Source organism: Saimiri boliviensis, chromosome 17, assembly GCF_048565385.1.
Source record: "Saimiri boliviensis isolate mSaiBol1 chromosome 17, mSaiBol1.pri, whole genome shotgun sequence".
Lineage (NCBI taxonomy): Eukaryota > Metazoa > Chordata > Mammalia > Primates > Cebidae > Saimiri > Saimiri boliviensis.
The window spans coordinates 40,772,220-40,790,189 of NC_133465.1; the positions used below are offsets into that span (position 1 = coordinate 40,772,220).

General features: G+C 51.7%; 1 protein-coding gene across 4 annotated transcripts in view; it reads right to left on the bottom strand.

The window, feature by feature from the left end:
• The window catches only part of ABCC3 (ATP binding cassette subfamily C member 3), a 57,005-nt gene that overhangs the window by 26,641 nt on the left and 12,394 nt on the right, over positions 1–17,970 (bottom strand). For 3 of the 4 annotated variants that reach the window (XM_039476304.2, XM_039476302.2, XM_039476301.2), the window contains exons 2-11: positions 10,133–10,309; positions 9,327–9,452; positions 8,969–9,106; positions 7,938–8,063; positions 7,625–7,686; positions 6,756–6,887; positions 5,032–5,223; positions 2,304–2,481; positions 2,050–2,211; positions 1,267–1,359 (exon numbers count right to left, since the gene is read on the bottom strand). In XM_039476304.2, the coding sequence (XP_039332238.1) occupies positions 1,267–1,359; positions 2,050–2,211; positions 2,304–2,481; positions 5,032–5,223; positions 6,756–6,887; positions 7,625–7,686; positions 7,938–8,063; positions 8,969–9,106; positions 9,327–9,452; positions 10,133–10,309 (1,386 nt within the window). The other variant, XM_010341902.3, reaches the window with a different exon arrangement.

Sequence of the window (17,970 nt, forward strand, 5' to 3'; positions counted from 1 at the left end):
TGCACCCAGACGAGTAAATGACTTTTATGTGGAGAGGGGAGGGAAGGAAAGGAGTTAGGCGGGTGAGGAGGGGGTGACAAGCGTTCCAGGCAGAGGGAACAGTATATGAGGTGGCCCCCAGAGGTACCCTGAGCTTGGTGCTGTGGAGAAAAGAAGGCTAGACTGGCTGAAACTTGGTCATTCCACAGCGGGTGAAGACTTGTAAGGTAAGCAGGAGCCTTACCTAGGGGGTTTGTCATTTTTCCTACAGGAAGTGAGAAGCTAGTAAAGACTTCAATAGGCCCGGCGTGATGGCTCACAACTGTAATCCCAGCACTTTGGGAGGCTGAGGTAGGCTAATCACCTGAGATCGGGAGTTCAAGACCAACCTGGCCAACATGGTGAAACCCCTTCTCTGCTTAAAAAACCATACAGGCCGGGCACGGTGGCTCACGCCTGTAATCCCAGCACTTTGGGAGGCCGAGGTGGGTGGATTGCAAGGTCAAGAGATCGAGATCATCCTGGGCAACATGGTGAAACCCTGTCTCTACTAAAAATACAAAAAATTTAGCTGGGCATGATGGCGCGTGCCTGTAATCCCAGCTACTCAGGAGGCTGAGGCAGGAGAATTGCCTGAACCCAGGAGGCGGAGGTTGCGGTGAGCCGAGATGGCTCCATTGTACTCCAGCCTGGGTAACAAGAGTGAAACTCTGTCTCAAACACACACACACACACACACACACACACACACACACACACTCTCATACACTCACACACATGCACTCACACAACTTAGCCAGGCATGGTGGTGTGTGCCTGTAGTCCCAGCTACTAGGGAGGCCCAGGTGGGAGGATTGCTTGAACCCAGGATGCAGAGGTTGCAGTGAGCTGAGATCATGCCACTGCATTCCAGCCTGGGTTACAGAATGAGACCCTGTCTCAAAAAAAGAGAAAAGATATTTCAATAAATGTTTGCAAATAGTAGACTGAGTGACTAGCTATTCATGCTTAGCACGGTGCAGTGGGAAAAGTCCTTGTTAGACTGGGATACTCAGGTTCGAGTCCCAGCTCTGCCTGATTCTGGACTGCCATTTCTCCAAGCCTTGGTTCCTCAGCTACAAAATGAGAATGTCAGCAAAACCCTCCGAGAGTTGCGAGAGCAGAGAGAGTTATGGTTTGTGCAAGTGGCTAGTGCTTAGGAAGCAAGGTAGTTGTGAGGCCCCAAGGTTAGTGGATCCTGTCCCCAGGCAGCGGGCCGGGTGCTCCAGGCAGGAGGACAGCACCTACCTGGAAGGCGCGCATCTTCATGGCCACAGCTCCGTTGAGTGGAATCAGCAAGACCATGAGAGCAACTCCAGCCAGGACAGAGGGACCTAGGTTCTGAGGAGGAACCGGTGGATAGATGACACATAGGGATGGATTACCAAAGTCTACAGAGAGAACCCAACAGACAGACAGAGGCCTGTTGGCTTGAAATGTGTATATGGGCAGGAAGCAAAAGAGGGCAGTCGGCCAAACAGAAAGTCAGAATGACCACAACGCTTGGAGAAGCCGCCAGCCCTTAGATACAACGACAGGGACAAATAGCAGATATGAAGGCAAATACAGACGATGACAGCCAGAGTCACACCCACCTCCCTCCGAGTCTTTCTTTCCTCCCTGGCTTCTGCGGGAAGGATAGCAGCAGATGCTGGGAAGATTCAGTTGCAGACACCAGCATCCACCAAGTCCTGTTCCTCCATCCCCACCAATGCCCAGGGAAGCTCTTGTGCCAATTCTATATCCCCTCTGCTAGCCCAGAATAACCCTCTTTCTTTTTTTGTTTTCTTTGTTTCTTTTCAGAGGCGAGGTCTTGCTAGGTTGCCCAGGCTGGAGTGTGGTGGCTATTCACAGGCACAATCGTGGCACGCTGCAACCAGAACACCTGGGTTCAAGTGATCCTCCTGCCTCAGCCATCTGAATAGCTGGGACTACAAGTATGTGCCATGTACCCAGTTTCAAAATAACCCTCTCTTGTCACTTCTGCAGCAAGGTCAGGGGAGGGGGCAGAGGCCAGGGTTGGAGAGTCACCTGCCAGAGGAAGTACATTGCCAGGATGATCTGCAGGGGTGCCGACCATAGCAGGTTGAGGAACGGGACAAGGTCCATGAAGCGCTGAGCATCCACTGACATGAGGTTGACAATTTCCCCCACGGTGGACGCACGTTTGACTGAATTGGTGATAACCAGAGCCTGCAGGTAGACAGTAGGCAGGTGGACTTGGCTGCCAGCCTCTTGCAAGCTGCCCAGGGCCAGCCTCTCCCCCAGGCCCTGCTCCAGCTAACCTTCCTGTAGATGACACCTATGATCCCAGTACGGAACTTCAGTCCGGTCACAAAGATGCAGTGGTAATACTGCTGTAAGATCAGCGACTGCATCATGGAGCACAGGAACATCAGCCCGGCCACCAGGAAGCCCCACCAGGAGGGGGCCATGGGGTTGGAGATAAACCTGATTAGGACGCTGTGGGGAGGAGACAGGGGTGAGGTGGGGAGGAGACAGGGGTGAAATGGGGAGTGCTCCCCCAACAGCTGCCCCGTCCTCTGCTGCCCTCCACTTTTACCTGCAGCCTCCACTACACCCCTGGCCTCTGAAACCTCCACCCCCTCCACCCTCTGGGCCAGGGAGGGTCAGCCCAGTGCTGCCTCAAGACCACGACCTCCTGGCTCCACTCTGCCTTCACCTCCTTCCCTACCCACCATGGACCCTGCTGTGCGCCCCATCTATCATGGTCTCCCCCCCAGGCCTCACCTGCCTGCTTTCCTACCTCCCGAACCACATGACAGGAAGAAACGCCACGTTTCCATTGATTGGACTTCCCTGCTACTTCTCCTAGGCTGCTGAGGACTCTGGATTCTGCCACATGACCACAAAGATTCTCACCGCTCAATCTACCTTCCCAACCTTAGCAGCCCCAACACTGCCCAGCGACTTTCTCTGGGTCCCTGATCTGCCTCTGCTCTTGGGGCCTTCCTTGCCTCTCTTCTCTTGCCTTCAGGCCTGTCCCAGCCCCACCCCTCTCAGCAGCTACCTGCCTTCTCGCTTAGCCACCCACTGAGAACTCCCTGCCACCCACACACTGCCCTCTAGTGGCTTGTCCTCTTTCTTTGGGTGCTCAGACTGTGGGAGGCTGCCCCTGCCCCTGAGCCCGGTCTTCCTCTGCCTCTTCAGGAGCTTGCTGGGCTGTTGCCCCCCTTGCCGCTGAGCTTCACCCTGGCCACCTCTACTGGAAGCTCTGCACCTTCCCCTACTGACACGACCGGGTCTCTTCATTGTTGGGACATGCTCCTCTCCACCCCATGGAGCCCTCCAGCCATAATCATAGCCATGCCTCCCCTTCTGTGATAGCTTGAGGTGTGCCTCCCAGCCCCTGGGACCTGTGAGCATGGCCCCATTTGTTGAGGTCATATTGGAGTAGCGTGGGCCCTAGTGACCCCAGCCCAGTGACTGGGCTCTCTCTCTCTCTTTTTTTTCTTTTTTGGAGACAGGATCTCTCTCTGTCACCTAGGCGACAGTGCCGTGGCCATCACATGGCTCACTGCAGCCTCAACCTCTTGGGCTCAAGCAGTCTTCCCACCTCAGCCTCTTGAGTAGCTGGGACTCTAGGCATATGCCACCATGCCTGGCTAATATTTTAACTTTTTAGGGTCTTGCTGTGTTGCTTAGGCTGGTCTCAAACTCTTGGGCTCAAGAGTTTGATCTCTAGCTAGCAGGGAATCTCCCCTTGGAGAGCCCACCAGCACCACTGGCCCAAAGTGACCAGACAGCATCCACCAGCTTGCCCCACGCCCAGCCTCCTCCTCCCACTGAGCCCATCGTCTCAGCAAAAGATCCATCATCCTCTAGTTACCCAGGCCAGGACCCAGGTTGCCTGGCACGCCTTTGTCTCTCTGGCGCACATACCCATCTCCCGAATAGCTCCTGAATGCTTATCTCATTCCTGGCCTGGACTCCGTCTGACCGGGTTGGCCCACTTCCATCCAGCCACCCTGCCTTACATCCCCCACACTCCTGGCAGGAGATCCTTGAAGCCAGATGCCCCTCCCTGGCTCAGATCTTTCACGGATATCCTTAGCTCTCCCTCTCTCTGTTTTCCTGCCGCTCCCTCTCGTTGCCATTTCCTCTGCCACTCAGAAACACCTGAGTCATGCTGTTTCAGGGCTTTGTGACTAAGCCGAGGCTGAACTTTCCCCTCTTTCTTCCCCTACGTGTCCCTCCAAATTTGTTGGCCTCCTGAGCCAGTGAGTGCTCCCTACTCCACCTCAGGCTGGCTGCTTTGCCCCCCCCCAGGGTTTTCCAGACACCTGAGAACACTTCTGCCTCCACTGAATTCTAACTGATGCACGCGTTCGTTTCTCTCGTAAGACCTCAAGACTTTATACTATTGACCTCAGTATTCCTAGTGTCTGGCATCATTCTGGTACCCTGGAGGTTCAATAAGTGTTTGCTGAACAGATTAATGCATACACAGAGGGGCAAGGAGGTGGGGGCTCAGCTACAAGGCAGCTCTCCTTCCCGCTCTGTCATCTGAGAGCTCTTTTTAGTCCAAGCCACTCCAGAGACAGGTGTCAGAGCCTGATGCGGGGGACAGTGCGCGGCAGTCGGAGCTCAGAGCCCTGGACTCAGACCCGATGCCTTCTTCGCTAGCTGGGTGCCCTTGGCCAAGTCACTTCACCTCTCTGAGTTCCTGCTCTCTCATTTGTGACACAGGAATGGGGCAATTCTGCATAGGATTGTTGGAAAGGTTTAAAGACCCAATGCTTGTTAACGCATCCACCACGGTGCCTGGCACGTAGTATGTGTACAGCAGTGATAAGTTGAATGTGAGTGGGGAAACAAGTCAGGCAAGGCCACTGCCCAAGGGCACACAGGAAGTGGAGCTAGCCCCTCTGGTTCCTGGTCTGGGGTTCTTTCCATTGTACATTATTCCTTCCTCTGGTCCCAGCCCTCTGGGACAGCCAGCCAGCCCCGCTGCCCCGGGTAGGGCTGTAGCCAGCCAGACTGTGGAGAGACCTGAGCAGCTGCGGGTTGATGAAGGAGAGCAGGTCCTGGATCAGCTTGAAGCAGGCGCTGATGAGCAAGCTGGAGCCGAAGGTGGTCAGCAGCGCCTGCAGGAAGGAGGGTTGTCGGGGCCTGGGCTGGGTCCCCAGCAGCACCTCGTCCTCGCTGGAGGCTTTCTCCCCTGGCGCCGCTGCAGCCTTGTGTCTGGTCCAGGGAGGAAGAAGCGGTGGGTTAGGAATGGGCATAAGGGCCGCAGGAAGCCAAGAGCCAGGCTGGGCTGGCTAAGAGTGAGGTGGAGGCGGGAGCTGTTTTCTTGGCTCTCGGAGCTGGGAGGGGGACAGACAGTGTGAGAAATGCACAAGTGACTCTGTCCTTAGCTGCCAGAGGGCATCGGAAGGGGTGGCCAGATGGCTACTGCAAGAACTGTAAAACCCAGCTACCCCCGCCGCCCCCGTGTCTGGCCCTCTCCCTGCCTCTCCAGGGCTGGCTCCAGGGAGGATGCCATGAGGGAAGGGGAGATAAGATCGAGGATGGCTGGTGGTCTGGCCACTGGGCAGCTGAACAGGAAGGGACAGAGAGGGGGGTGCAGCAGGCAGATGCGGGCCCATAGGTCTTCCTGGAGGCTCCAAGCCATGAAAGCCAGGATACTGCTACGCATGCCCAGGCCTAGGCTCCTCAAACAGCTGCTGACAATCGGACGTTCTTGGCTGAGCAAACACTGAACTGGATTGTGGATGGGACGGGGGGTGCTCAATCTGGGTGGCGGAGTTGGGTGGGGAAGGCTGATGCTGAGCCCAGCTCTCTTGGTGAGGCAGTTGGCCAGAGACAGGTTTGTGGGCCCTTGATGGGAGGCTGCCAGTGGGAAGACTCCTCAGGGGAAGATCGTTGCATTCAGCCCCTGCCTCCAGACAGGAAGAGGCGGGAATGGCAGAGGTGTGCTGGCTCCTGGCCCTGGCATCTGCCCTTGCAGGCAGGCAGGCTAGTGCAGTGATAAGAGCAGGCCCTCTGGGGCTAGTCGGCTATGTGTAGATTCCAGCTCTGCCACCACCAACTTGGGGACCGTGGGAGGTCCTCTCTTAAAATTCTGTGCTTTGGCATCCCCATCTGTGTTTGTTGTTGTTAAGGTCTCACTCTGTTGCCCAGACTGGAATACAGTGGCACAATCTCAGCTCACTGCAGCATTGACTTCTCCTCAAACGATCCTCCCACCTTAGCCTCTCAAATAGCTGGGACTACAGGTACATGCCACCACACCCAGCTCATTTGGTTTATATTTTTGTAGAGACAAGGTCTCACTATATTGACCAGGCTGGTCTTGAACTCCTGGACTCAAGCAATCTGCCTGCCTTGATGTCCCAAAGTTCTGGGATTATAGGTATGAGCCACTACACCTGGCCCCAGTGTCCCCATCGGTAACACAGGGACACGAGAATCTACCCTGCAGGGCTATTGAAAAATTAGGTGAGGCCATCTACATGCTTAGGATGGGACCTGGGATGGAGAAGGTGCTCCAAAGTGCCAGCAGTTCTGCTGCCCCCACCAGGGCGGGAGAACTAGCCCCATCCAGGCCTAAGATTCCCATAGAATGGTGCTGAGGCTGCCACGAAGTCAGCTGGTCCTGCTCTGCTGCCCACCCCAGCAATGCCACCCTCCCAGGCCTCCCAGCGCCATCTGCAGGAGACCCGGGGTAAGCGAAGGGGCTGGGTGGTGGGCTGTGGGCAGCGGGAGGGCCTCACCGTGCCGTCTGCTTCTGCTGCTTCCTCCACGCCTCAAGCAGCTGCTGCACCACCATCTGGGATCTGTCCTCCTCCTTCAGGGACCAGAGGTCCTTCTCCTCCAGGGGATGCCGGTAGCCGTGGATGGCCATCCTGGGGGGAGGTGAAGGCAGGCAGGCAGCCCCACAGAAGGTCAGAGTTTAGCAGCCTGGAGCCAAGGGCCAGTGTCTCCAGGGCCCCAGGTCTCCAGAAAGGAGGGTCTCCTTTGGGCCCTGTGACCAAGAAAGGTGTCCCCTTCATTTCCTCAGTGAACAGGCTGGAGCTCACTGCCTCTCCCTCCCAAGTTCCTACCACTACCCCCTCTCCTTCTCCCTGGGTGCCCCATCTCCTCCCCATCCCAGACCCTGGTGATGGAATCCAAGCTGGCTGGGGCCCCGAGTGAGGACAAGGCCTGGGGAATTCGGCCCCAGCCTTGGGTGCTTCCTCAGTGCTGTGAGGTTAATGAGCTGTCACCGAGGTCACAGACACAATTATCCTGCTCACACAGCTCTGAGGGGCAGCCAAGGAGATGATGGGCTGGCAAGTCTATCCCAAACAAAAGAGATTTGAACTAATGACAGTCTCCTTCCAGCCTCTGGGGTCTGTCCCCACAGCCTGTCAGATGCAGGGCTGGCCTGTAGCCTGGGGGCAGTGCTGGGCCAGGCCAGGCCTCTGCATTCAGCCCCACTCCCAGACTACTTCCCCACCCTCTCTGCCCCTGCCCCATGGGCACTGGGGTGAGGGTTGGGTAGGCAGCCAGCCAGATCCCCTTCCTCCATCTCACCTTCTGTCCCTCCCACCTCCTGTCGCTCTCCTCCCTCTGGCCCGGGCTGGTGGAAGAGCCAACTCACTTTGTGAACCACCAGAAAAACAGGCGGGAGAGAAAGCCAGCGCTGGTCTCGGGGTAAGGGTTCTAGAAGGTGAGAGAATAGGATGGGGGAATCATAATAGGACGGGGGGATCAGAAGTGCCCACCACCCTCTCAAAGCAGAATAGGGAAATGGAGGGGGACCCTTGTTCCTTCCTTCTCCAAGCCCCAGTTTACAGATTGTGGAGATGACCTCTCTCCCCCTTGGAAAGGAACTCGAGGGGTTGAGGGCTGCTGGTTGGAGCTGGGCTGAGGACTGCGCTGTGGGACCCCCACACCCTCCATGGTAAACTCACAGGGTCGACATTCTTTGCAGAGAACAATGGAGGTTTCTCCCTGAAGCAGGCCAAGATGAGGGCAGAGAGTACCAGGGCAAAGTAGATGTAGAAGGTGGTGAAGCGGAAGGGATCTGAGATCTCACCCTGGGTGGGAGAGTGGAGGGGCATCAGAAGCTCTGCTTGCAGCCCCTGCCCTGCGGAGTCCCTTGGGGCATCAGGCTCCTCTGGAGCAGGAGGCAGCACCCAGGGGCCTCCAGTCTCCTCTCAAAGGACTCTAAGAGATGGGGAAGGATCGCAAAGGGGCTGTGGTTCAGCGAGGACCAGGTGTGGCACCTGAGTCAAGTGTGGGGCCAGCACCTTACGTACACGAACTTGTCTAACTGGGACATCAGCCTACAGGCAGGACAGCTCATGATGCCCTTTCTGCAATTAAGGAAATGAGGCTCCAATGGCTTCAGCAACCCTCCCAAGCCCGCATGGGGGGCAAGTGGGTGGTTCAGGGCTTATGTTCTTAGCTCCTCTCCTTGCCTGCTTTCCGCTGAGATGGAGAAATGGGAGGCACTAGATGGGCCCCCCGTGTTCCATCCCACCAGCCCAACACCACCGCCGCTGAAGATCAAGAGGAAGGCCAGGAACTGAGGGAGGTGGGGAGAAAGGAAGAGAACATGCTAATGGGTCTTCTAGGTAAGCCGGAGCTCTTCACGTGTCTGCATACATGTGCATTCCACGGGCCCCGACTGACACCCGCATCAGACATTGCTCTTGGTGGTGGGTGCCATGGAACAGCCCCTCCCTCACATGATGGCCCAACAGTGGTGGCATCTCTGCTCATTCCTGTGGCATGCTGGTGCCCCCTCCTCAGCCTGCTTCCAGGTAGAAGTGCGGCAAGTGGAGAACAACAGATTGAACAGCAAAGAGGCCCTGGGAGTAGGGGTGGAGGTGGGGTGGGCCTCAGGGAGGCACCTGGGACCCAGCAGTGACTTTGAACGCTAAGATCACCCTCCTATTCAAGGCTAAACTTGGCAGATTCCCCTCTCCCTGCACCTTACCTCTGCCTTGGCTGAAAGGATCTTGGAGCGGAAGGGGATGATGGCGCAGACCACACACAGGAACCAGAAGATAATGAGGACCCCTGACGACTGGACCCCCTGTAGCCGCTCATACTGGATCAGCAGGGTGGCCAGCAGCTGTGCAGAGAGGGTGGGCGGGGAAGGCCCGGGCAGAGCACACACATCTAGACCAGCCTCCTTTCTCCCCAACCCACATGACCAGAAGTTGCTGGGGCCACCCCCTTCTTCTTCCCATTCCCAACCTGTGCAGCCCTCTCCCCAGAGCCCTCAGTTTCCTTATCACAGTCCACAACCCACTGGAGACCGCCCCACCTACTTTCCCAGGGCCCACACTAACCATGGTGACGCCCACCACCAGCGGGGTGACAAAGAAAACGGGGGCAGGGGCCCGGCCATGGACCAGGCCGTGGAAGGAGTAAAAGAGGTCCGCCCAGGAGATGCACCACAGCAGGACACCCAGGACCTGGGAGAGAGCAGAGGTTGGAGTCTCCATCCCCAGAGGCAAGGACAGTCCTCATTGGGAGGGGAAGCCAGCAGAATCCACTAGGCCTGCCTGGGCCTGGCACTGAGGTCTGGGAGCTGGCCAGAAGCTTGTTGGGGATGGGGAGTGTTGCTGAATCTGCTTAAACTTTCCCAAGCGGGGAATATGCCAGCTGCGTATATATTCCCAGCTGTCAGACTGCCATGGCCCCAAGCTGCGGCGGAGGTGAGACTGGGGAACCTAGTCCAGCCGAGGAGGTGGGAGAGGGCCTCACTGAAAGCAGAATCTTAGCCAGGCACAGTGGTGGCTCATGCCTGTAATTCCAGCACTTTGGGAGGCTGAGGCAGGCAGATCACCTGAAGTCAGGAGTTCGAGACCAGCTTGGCTAACATGGTGAAACCCCGTCTCTACCAAAAATGCAAAAATTAGCTGGGCATGGTTGCACGTGTCTATAATCCCAGCTACTCAGGAGGCTGAGGCAGGAGAATTGCTTGAACCCAGAAGGTAGAGGTTGCAGTGAGCCAAGATTGTGCCACTGCATTCCAACCTGGGTGACAGAGAGAGACTCTGTCTTAAAATAAATAAAATAATAAAATAAAATAAAATAAATGCAGAATCACCAGGACCCAGCCCCACTGGTAGGAGAGCCCTGAGCCACTGACCGTCTTGAGCCTGGACAGGTGGGAGAGGATGATGTAGCCACGACTGTGATGCCGCAGGTAGAGCAGGTAGCAGGGCAGGGCCACCCACAGGTAGATGCAGGGCACCCAGGCCAGCAGGGAGTTCTGGAAGCAGGGAGTGAGGTCCGGGTTGTCTGTGTGCACAGACAGGTTGGCGTCCTGGGGACAGAGAGAACAGTTCAGTGCTGTGGCAGCCCCGCAGAGAACTGGGCTGTCTCTGGGAAGATGGCTTAGCTAGAGAGATGTTCCATCAGAGACAGAGACGGGTGGAGTGGAAGACAGATGAGAAGAGAGACCAGATACACGAATGAGCAGTCATGGTCCCAAGTGTGCGTTCTCCAAGGATGCCATGACTGCCCCCGTTTCCTTTTATTTTCTCTTTCTCTCTACTTGAGGCATAATTTAAGAGCAACAAAAACTGCCCCCATCTAAAGCGTACAATTCAGTGAATTTTGATAGCTGGCTGCACCTGCAAAACTGCTGCCATGTTACCTTATGGTCCTTTGCAGCCCATCCCTCCCAGGCTCATGTTCTAGCCTTCAGGCTTCTCATTCTTTTTTAAAACTAAGTTTTAGCCGGGCGCGGTGGCTCAAGCCTGTAATCCCAGCACTTTGGGAGGCCGAGGCGGGTGGATCACGAGGTCAAGAGATCGAGACCATCCTGGTCAACATGGTGAAACCCCGTCTCTACCAAAAATACAAAAAATTAGCTGGGCATGGTGGCGCGTGCCTGTAATCCCAGCTACTCAGGAGGCTGAGGCAGGAGAATTGCCTGAACCCAGGAGGCAGAGGTTGCGGCGAGCCGAGATCACGCCATTGCACTCCAGCCTGGGTAACAAGAGCGAAACTCCCTCTCATTAAAAAAAAACAAAACAAAACAAAAAAAAAACCACTAAGTTTTAATTTTATCAAAGTGATATATGCACAATAGCTTAAAAGACCACTTTCTCTCAAGGCCGTTCCTGGGCCAGAGAGAAGGAGTTTCCCTGAGCTTTGGTTACCTCTCCTTTGAAATGGAGGTGATCATCCACTGACCCACCTATACCACACTGGGCAGATGTGAGACTCACAGGAACTAAGGGAAATGGGAAGTCTTTGCAAATAACATAGACTAGAGTGACCAACTCTCCCATATGGGTGGGACTTCTCTGGTTTTAGCACTGAAAGTCCAGTGTCTCGGGAAACTGCTTGGTCTTGGGCAAATCAGTATGGTTGGCTACTTTACTGGTCCTGACAAGACTGCCTCTTACCTTTGACTATAACTACACCTATGAACTTTTTTGGAAGGGGACGGGTGATAGGCTGAAAGCTTTTTTGAAAGATTTTTTTTTTTTTCCCAGCCAAAGATGTTATCTTTTCCTAAGAATCTGTGGCAGACAGGAGTTAATCTAAAAGGCTTAAGGTTGGCATGGTCAGTCAAGTGGCGTGATGGCTTTTCAGGGGCTGGGGCCTGCGCTGCCACCAGTGTCTGAGTTTGCCCAGGAGATGCATGTCCATGAGCAATAAGGGACTGGAGACACCCATTCATTAATAAACACATGTTTTACTGAGATTGTTTCCTCCCAGGCCACCAATGTACTAATCTATTTCTTACCTTTTTTGCAAAGCACTAGCTGTTTTTTAGAGCTGCTAAAAAACATCAACAAGAAAAACCACCCACAATCCTATCCACCTAGAGACATCTTTACCTGAGGATATAACTACTTATTTTTCAATTGCCAATTTAAATAATTATCTTTTTTATTTTTATCAAAGTTATACATACACATAAATCTTTGAGTTTTCTTTTTTCTATTTCTTTGCTGATTTGGTTTGGTTTTGTCTTTCTTTTTTTTTTTTTTTGAGATGGAGTTTCACTCTTGTTGCCCAGGCTGGAGTGCAACGGCGCAATCTTGGCTCGCTGCTACCTCCGCCTCCTAGGTTCAGGCAATTCTCCTGCCTCAGCCTCCTGAGTAGCTGGGATTACAGGCACGCACCACCATGCCCAGCTAACTTTTTGTATTTTTGGTAGAGATGGGGTTTCACTATGTTGACCAGGATGGTCTCGATCTCTTGACCTCGTGATCCACCCGCCTCGGCCTCCCAAAGTGCTGGGATTACAGGCATGAGCCACCGCGCCCGGCCCTGGTTTTGTCTTTCAAGCTGGAGGCATTAAGTTCAATTTGGCCTAAAGCTCCCTCCTTACATAGTGAACTGAAACCCAACTTAATATGTAAAGAAACCTAACTTGAGAGTTTCTTGTAACAAGTAGTTGAGTCTCAGCCAATCACTGCAACTGAGCTTTCAGCCAATCACAGACTGCAAACTGCACAGACCTGTCTAGATAAGGCAAATGCCAGGTTGTAAATCAGGCTATTTCTATATGTCACCTTTTTTTCTGTCTGTAAGTACTACTTGACCACATAGTTAGGTGGAGTTCTTTCAGCTTTTACTGGTTTAGGATGCTGCCCAATTCATGAATTGCTTCTTTTTTCAAATAAACTCTGCTACATTAAATTTGTCAAAAGCTTTTCTTTTAACAGATTGGTGTCAGAAGTGGGATCTGAAGTAGAAATCCAGTGACCCTCAGGACCACGGAGTGACCAAGTAAAGGTACCTAACAGGGTACACTGTGCCAATTGTTCTCTTGCAGCAACTGGAGGTCATGCATGAGTCCCATCTCAGATTCCAAGCTTCAGGAATTTGTGTTTTGAGTTCTCCAAGTTCATTTGAACAATTCTTAAGAGCAAATCAGATCTGATCATTAACTGGAGTGGATCCAGTTAGAAGCCTCAGGCAGGTGCCTTTTGAAAGCAAGTTCCTCCAAATCTAAGGAGTCTGGGACTCCACCTTCTGGGACAGTGGCTAACTTCATGAACAAAAATTATGAGAAACATGTGTATTTTTGGAAAAATGATTTAACTTTGCTGAGGATAACCTAAGAGTTACAGTGGCCACAGTGGGAAAGTTTTGACCTAGATAAAATCATTCACTTGCAAGGTGCATTAGAAAAGAAAGGTTCAAAAATGCCACAAAAGCAATGGGCTGCATTCTGTAATTGGTACACAGAGTCATCTAAAAGATTAAATGAATAAAATTGCTTCTTTATAAGGTTCCTTACAGAAATCAAACAAACAAACAAAAATGTTAAAAGTCCCTTCACAAATCTCATTCAAAAGCTTTAGCCATCTAGGCAAGAAATCTTGTTCCACTGGACAGAAGAACAATTTGGATCCAAATATTCTTTTTTTTTTTTTTTGAGACAGAGTTTCACTCTCGTTACCCAGGCTGGAGTGCAATGGCGCGATCTCAGCTCACCGCAACCTCCGCCTCCCGGGTTCAGGCAATTCTCCAGCCTCAGCCTCCTGAGTAGCTGGGATTACAGGCACGCGCCACCATGCCCAGCTAGTTTTTTGTATTTTTAGTAGAGACGGGGTTTCACCATGTTGACCAGGATGGTCTCGATCTCTTGACCTCGTGATCCACCCGTCTCGGCCTCCCAAAGTGCTGGAATTACAGGCTTGAGCCACCGCGCCCGGCCCAAATATTCTTTAATAAATTCAGGAGTTTTATATTATTGTACCTGGCACATGGCTAAAATATTTAAACGAAAGCTGTAAGATATGTTGCTGGTTACGTTTATATATAATATAGGTATGATAGTTTCTATTTCCTTTTAATGTTTTAAAATTAAATTATAAAAGAGCTCTATTTTGCTGGTTTTAAGAAAAATACATGTTTATATAAATGAAGTATTCTCTCAGAAAATTAAGAACTACCTTGAATACTTTTGTAGCTTACCTGACTTGGGTAATCTTTGGCAAATAAGAATATTGTTGGTTTAATTAAGACAGACATGTTTTCATAGTTTTTGGGATTAAATATCACACAGATGCATGACTTCCTATCTAGGTTTACTGGGAAAATAAGCTTAGGTTGTCTTTATATTATAACATTTGTCAGCAAGAAAAACAAAATGATGACTAGTTGTTTATTATCTCATCTTTTTAGACAGTCCAAGCATAAGTGTTGAAAATAAGTGAGTTACAAGGTCAGGAGTTCAAGACCAGCCTGGCCAATATGGTGAAACCCTGTCTTCACTGAAAATACAAAAATTAGCTAGGCGTGGTGGCGGGTGCCTGTAGTCCCAGCTACTTGGGAGGCTGAGGCAGGAGAATTGCTTGAATCCTGGAGGCGGAGGTTCCAAGATTGCACCACCCACTGCGCTCTAACCTGGGCAACAGAGTGAGACTCTGTCTCAAAAAAAAAAAAAAAAAAAAAAAGAGAAGAAGTGAATTAATGGAATGTAAGTAAGATAAAATTTCCTTGTAAAAGATGTCCTTCCTATACCAGAAGGTTTTATTTTATTTTTTATTTATTTTTTTTGAAGCAGGGTCTCACTCTATCACTTACTCTGGAGTGCAGTGGCAAGATCTCGGTCACTGCAGCCTCTGCCTCCTGGGCTCAAGCAATCCTCCTGCCTCAGCTCCCACAGTATCTGGAACTACAGGCATGAGCCACCACATTCAGCTAATTTTTGTATTTTTAGTAGAGATGGGGTTTTACCATGTTGCCCAGGCTGGTCTTGAAATCCTGAGGTCAAGTGATCCACCCGCCTCAGCCTTCCAAAGTGCTTGGATTACAGGCATGAGCCACCCCGCTCAACCACCAGAAGGTTTTAACACTCTTATTATCAAGAATAGAAAGTTGAGGAGGAGGGAAATCTGTACAAACAACAATTTAGTTTTCAGGCCTCAAAAAACAAACAAACAAAAAACCTAAAAGGATATAAATGAAATGTTGCCTCCTTTACAGTTTGCTGTTACAGAGAGACTAAAGACATTGTGGACCACTCATAAACATGCTCTGTGCCACACTGACAAATTGTACTACGAGAAAGCTCAGCTTTAGAAATTACAGTTCATAGATTTACCAGTCTACAGATTGCTGGTGTGACACACAATTCACAAATGTTTACTTTTTTTTTTTTTTTTTTTTTTTTTTTTAATGAGACGGTGTCTCTCTTTGTTGCCAGGCTGGAGTGCAGTGGTGCAATCTCAGCTCACTTCAACCTCCGCCTCCCAGGTTCAAGTGATTCTCTTGCCTCAGCCTCCCAAGTAGCTAAGATTCCAGGCACGTGCTACCACACCCAGCTAATTTTTGCATTTTTAGTAGAGATGGGGTTTCACCATGTTGGCCAGGATGGTCTCGATCACTTGACCTCGTGATCTGCTGTCCCTGGCCTCCCAAAGTTCTGGGATTACAGGCATGAACCACCATGCCTGGCCTACAAATGCTTACTTTCTTTTTTTTTTTTTTTTCTTTTTTTTTTTTTTTTGAGACGGAGTTTCGCTCTTGTTACCCAGGCTGGAGTGCAATGGCGCAATCTCGGCTCACCGCAACCTCCGCCTCCTGGGTTCAGGCAATTCTCCTGCCTCAGCCTCCTGAGTAGCTGGGATTACAGGCACGCGCCACCATGCCCAGCTAATTTTTTGTATTTTTAGTAGAGACGGGGTTTCACCATGTTGACCAGGTTGGTCTCAATCTCTTGACCTCGTGATCCACCTGTCTCGGCCTCCCAAAGTGCTGGGATTACAGGCTTGAGCCACCATGCCCGGCCCCAAATGCTTACTTTCTAATGTCCATGGAAATTAAGGTCACTAAGGGTTAAGAATTTTTTTTTTTTTTTTTTTTTTGAGACAGAGTCTTGCTCTGTTGCCCAAGCTGGAGTGCAGTGGTGCAATCTCAGCTTACTGCAACCTTTGTCTCCCAGGTTCAAGCAATTCTCCTGCCTCAGCCTCCCAAGTAGCTGGGATTACAGGTGCCCACCACCACACCTGGCTAATTTTTGTATTTTTAGTAGAGATGGGGTTTCGCCATGTTGGCCAGGCTGATCTTGAACTCCTGACCTCAGCTGATCCACCCACCTTGTCCTCCCAAAGTGTTGGGATTACAGGAGTGAGCCACAACACCCAGGCTGCGTTGACTCTTGAGGCTTGGCTGTCTCAGTATTTTGGAGTGAGACACCAAAGAGTTGGCTGCTCTGTATGTTGGGGGCAGGCGGATTTGGGACCGGATCTGTGACTCCTCAGGACCAAGAACCAAGACAGAGAGTGTGGCTGAAGGCAGAGTACCAAGGACCACGCATATTGGCTACTGGGCTTCCCTGCAGAGTGATCAAGTAGGAGCCTGGTCCTTTTGGAAAGAAAGATTGCCCCGACAACTGGAAGAATTTGGAGGTCTTCTCTCTGGGACCAATTAGGAATGAGGGCTGAGGGTTCTATCCTTCAGTATGCAGACTTTTACTTAATTGCACAGAAGAAACTGCTGGTCTTCTGTGAAGCAGCTGGAATTTGCCTGGCTTTGAGAGGAATGGGTGAGTAACTTGGGTGTTTCGTCTGTTCTTCCGCATTCTCCGCTGCCTTCAGCCCCGCTCTTCCCCTTGCCTCCTTCAGCCCGCCGGTCCCTGAGCTTTTTCAGACTCCATATGGCCTTTGGTTTCAGCTGTTCTTCTCTGCTGTGTTAGTGATCATTCCTCGACTTTTTGTTTTCCAATTTCCAAAAAGGTGTTAATATCCTGTCTGCTGTTGTCTCCTCTTCTCTATGTCCTTGTAGGTTTACATTTCTTATTCCTTATTGTCGTTTTGGTGGAAAATCAGGAAGGACTGGAGATAAATTCTTGTGTTCAATTCACCCTGGAGAACCAGAACCCCCTCCAACTACAATTTTTTAGAGATGGGGTCTCACTATATTGCCCAGGCTGGAGTACAGTGGCTATTCACAGGTGTGATCCCACTACTGATCAGCACAGAAGTTTTGACCTGCTCCGTTTCTGACTTTGGTTCGTTCACCCCTCCTTAGGCAACCTGGTGGTCCCCCGCTCCCGGGAGGTCACCATATTGATGCCAAACTTAGTGTGGACACCCAATTGGCATAGCGCACTATAGCCCAGAACTCCTGGGCTCAAGCGATCCTCCCACCCCAGCTTCTCAAGCAGCTGGGACTACAGGAACACGTCACTGCACCTGGCTTTTTTTTTTTTTTTTTTTTTTTTTTTTCTTTTTGAGGCAGAGTCTTCCTCTGTCTTTCAGGCTGGAGTGCAGTGATGTGATCTCAGCTCACTGCAATCTCCACCTCCCGGGTTCAGGTGATTCTCCCATCTCAGCCTCCCGAGTAGCTGGGATCACAGATGCCCACCACCATGCCTGGCTAATTTTTGTATATCTAGTAGAGACGAGGTTTCACCATGTTGGCCAGGCTGGTCCTCGAACTCCTAACCTCAGGTGATCCACCTACCTCGGCCTCTCAAAGTGCTTGCATTACAGGCATGAGACATTGCACCCAGTCTCCAAAGGCGAATTAAATAGACCTATTTCAGACTTCACGCAGGAACCCCTGCAACAGTATGGGCTTCCCGCATGTCTTGGAAACGACTCTTTCTTGGTATCCTGGTTTCTTGGCAAGCGACCCTTGCTGTCTCCTTATCTCCCTTTTAGTTCACCCTGCAGACATGGGCCCTAGCCCCCAAGTTCCAACCTTCCCTTGGTGCCCTCTCTCATCATTGTTCACAGATTGTCTTGAGGAGTCTCAAATCCAGATCAACAGCTCAACTCACCTCCTGAGCCTCAGCCCCTATTTCCTGCTGCCTCTCAGATGGTGTCCCCATCTGTCCACAGCCACCTCATATTCAACACCTCGAACTAAGCTCCTTCACTCCCTGCCAGGACCATCCCTTCCTTTGGCCTTGCCTGCCTCTGCCAAGGGCATCAGCATCCTCCCGGCTACCCTTACACCGGAGAGACACAGGCCTGTTGATTCTTGATGGAAGCATCGCAGCTGGAC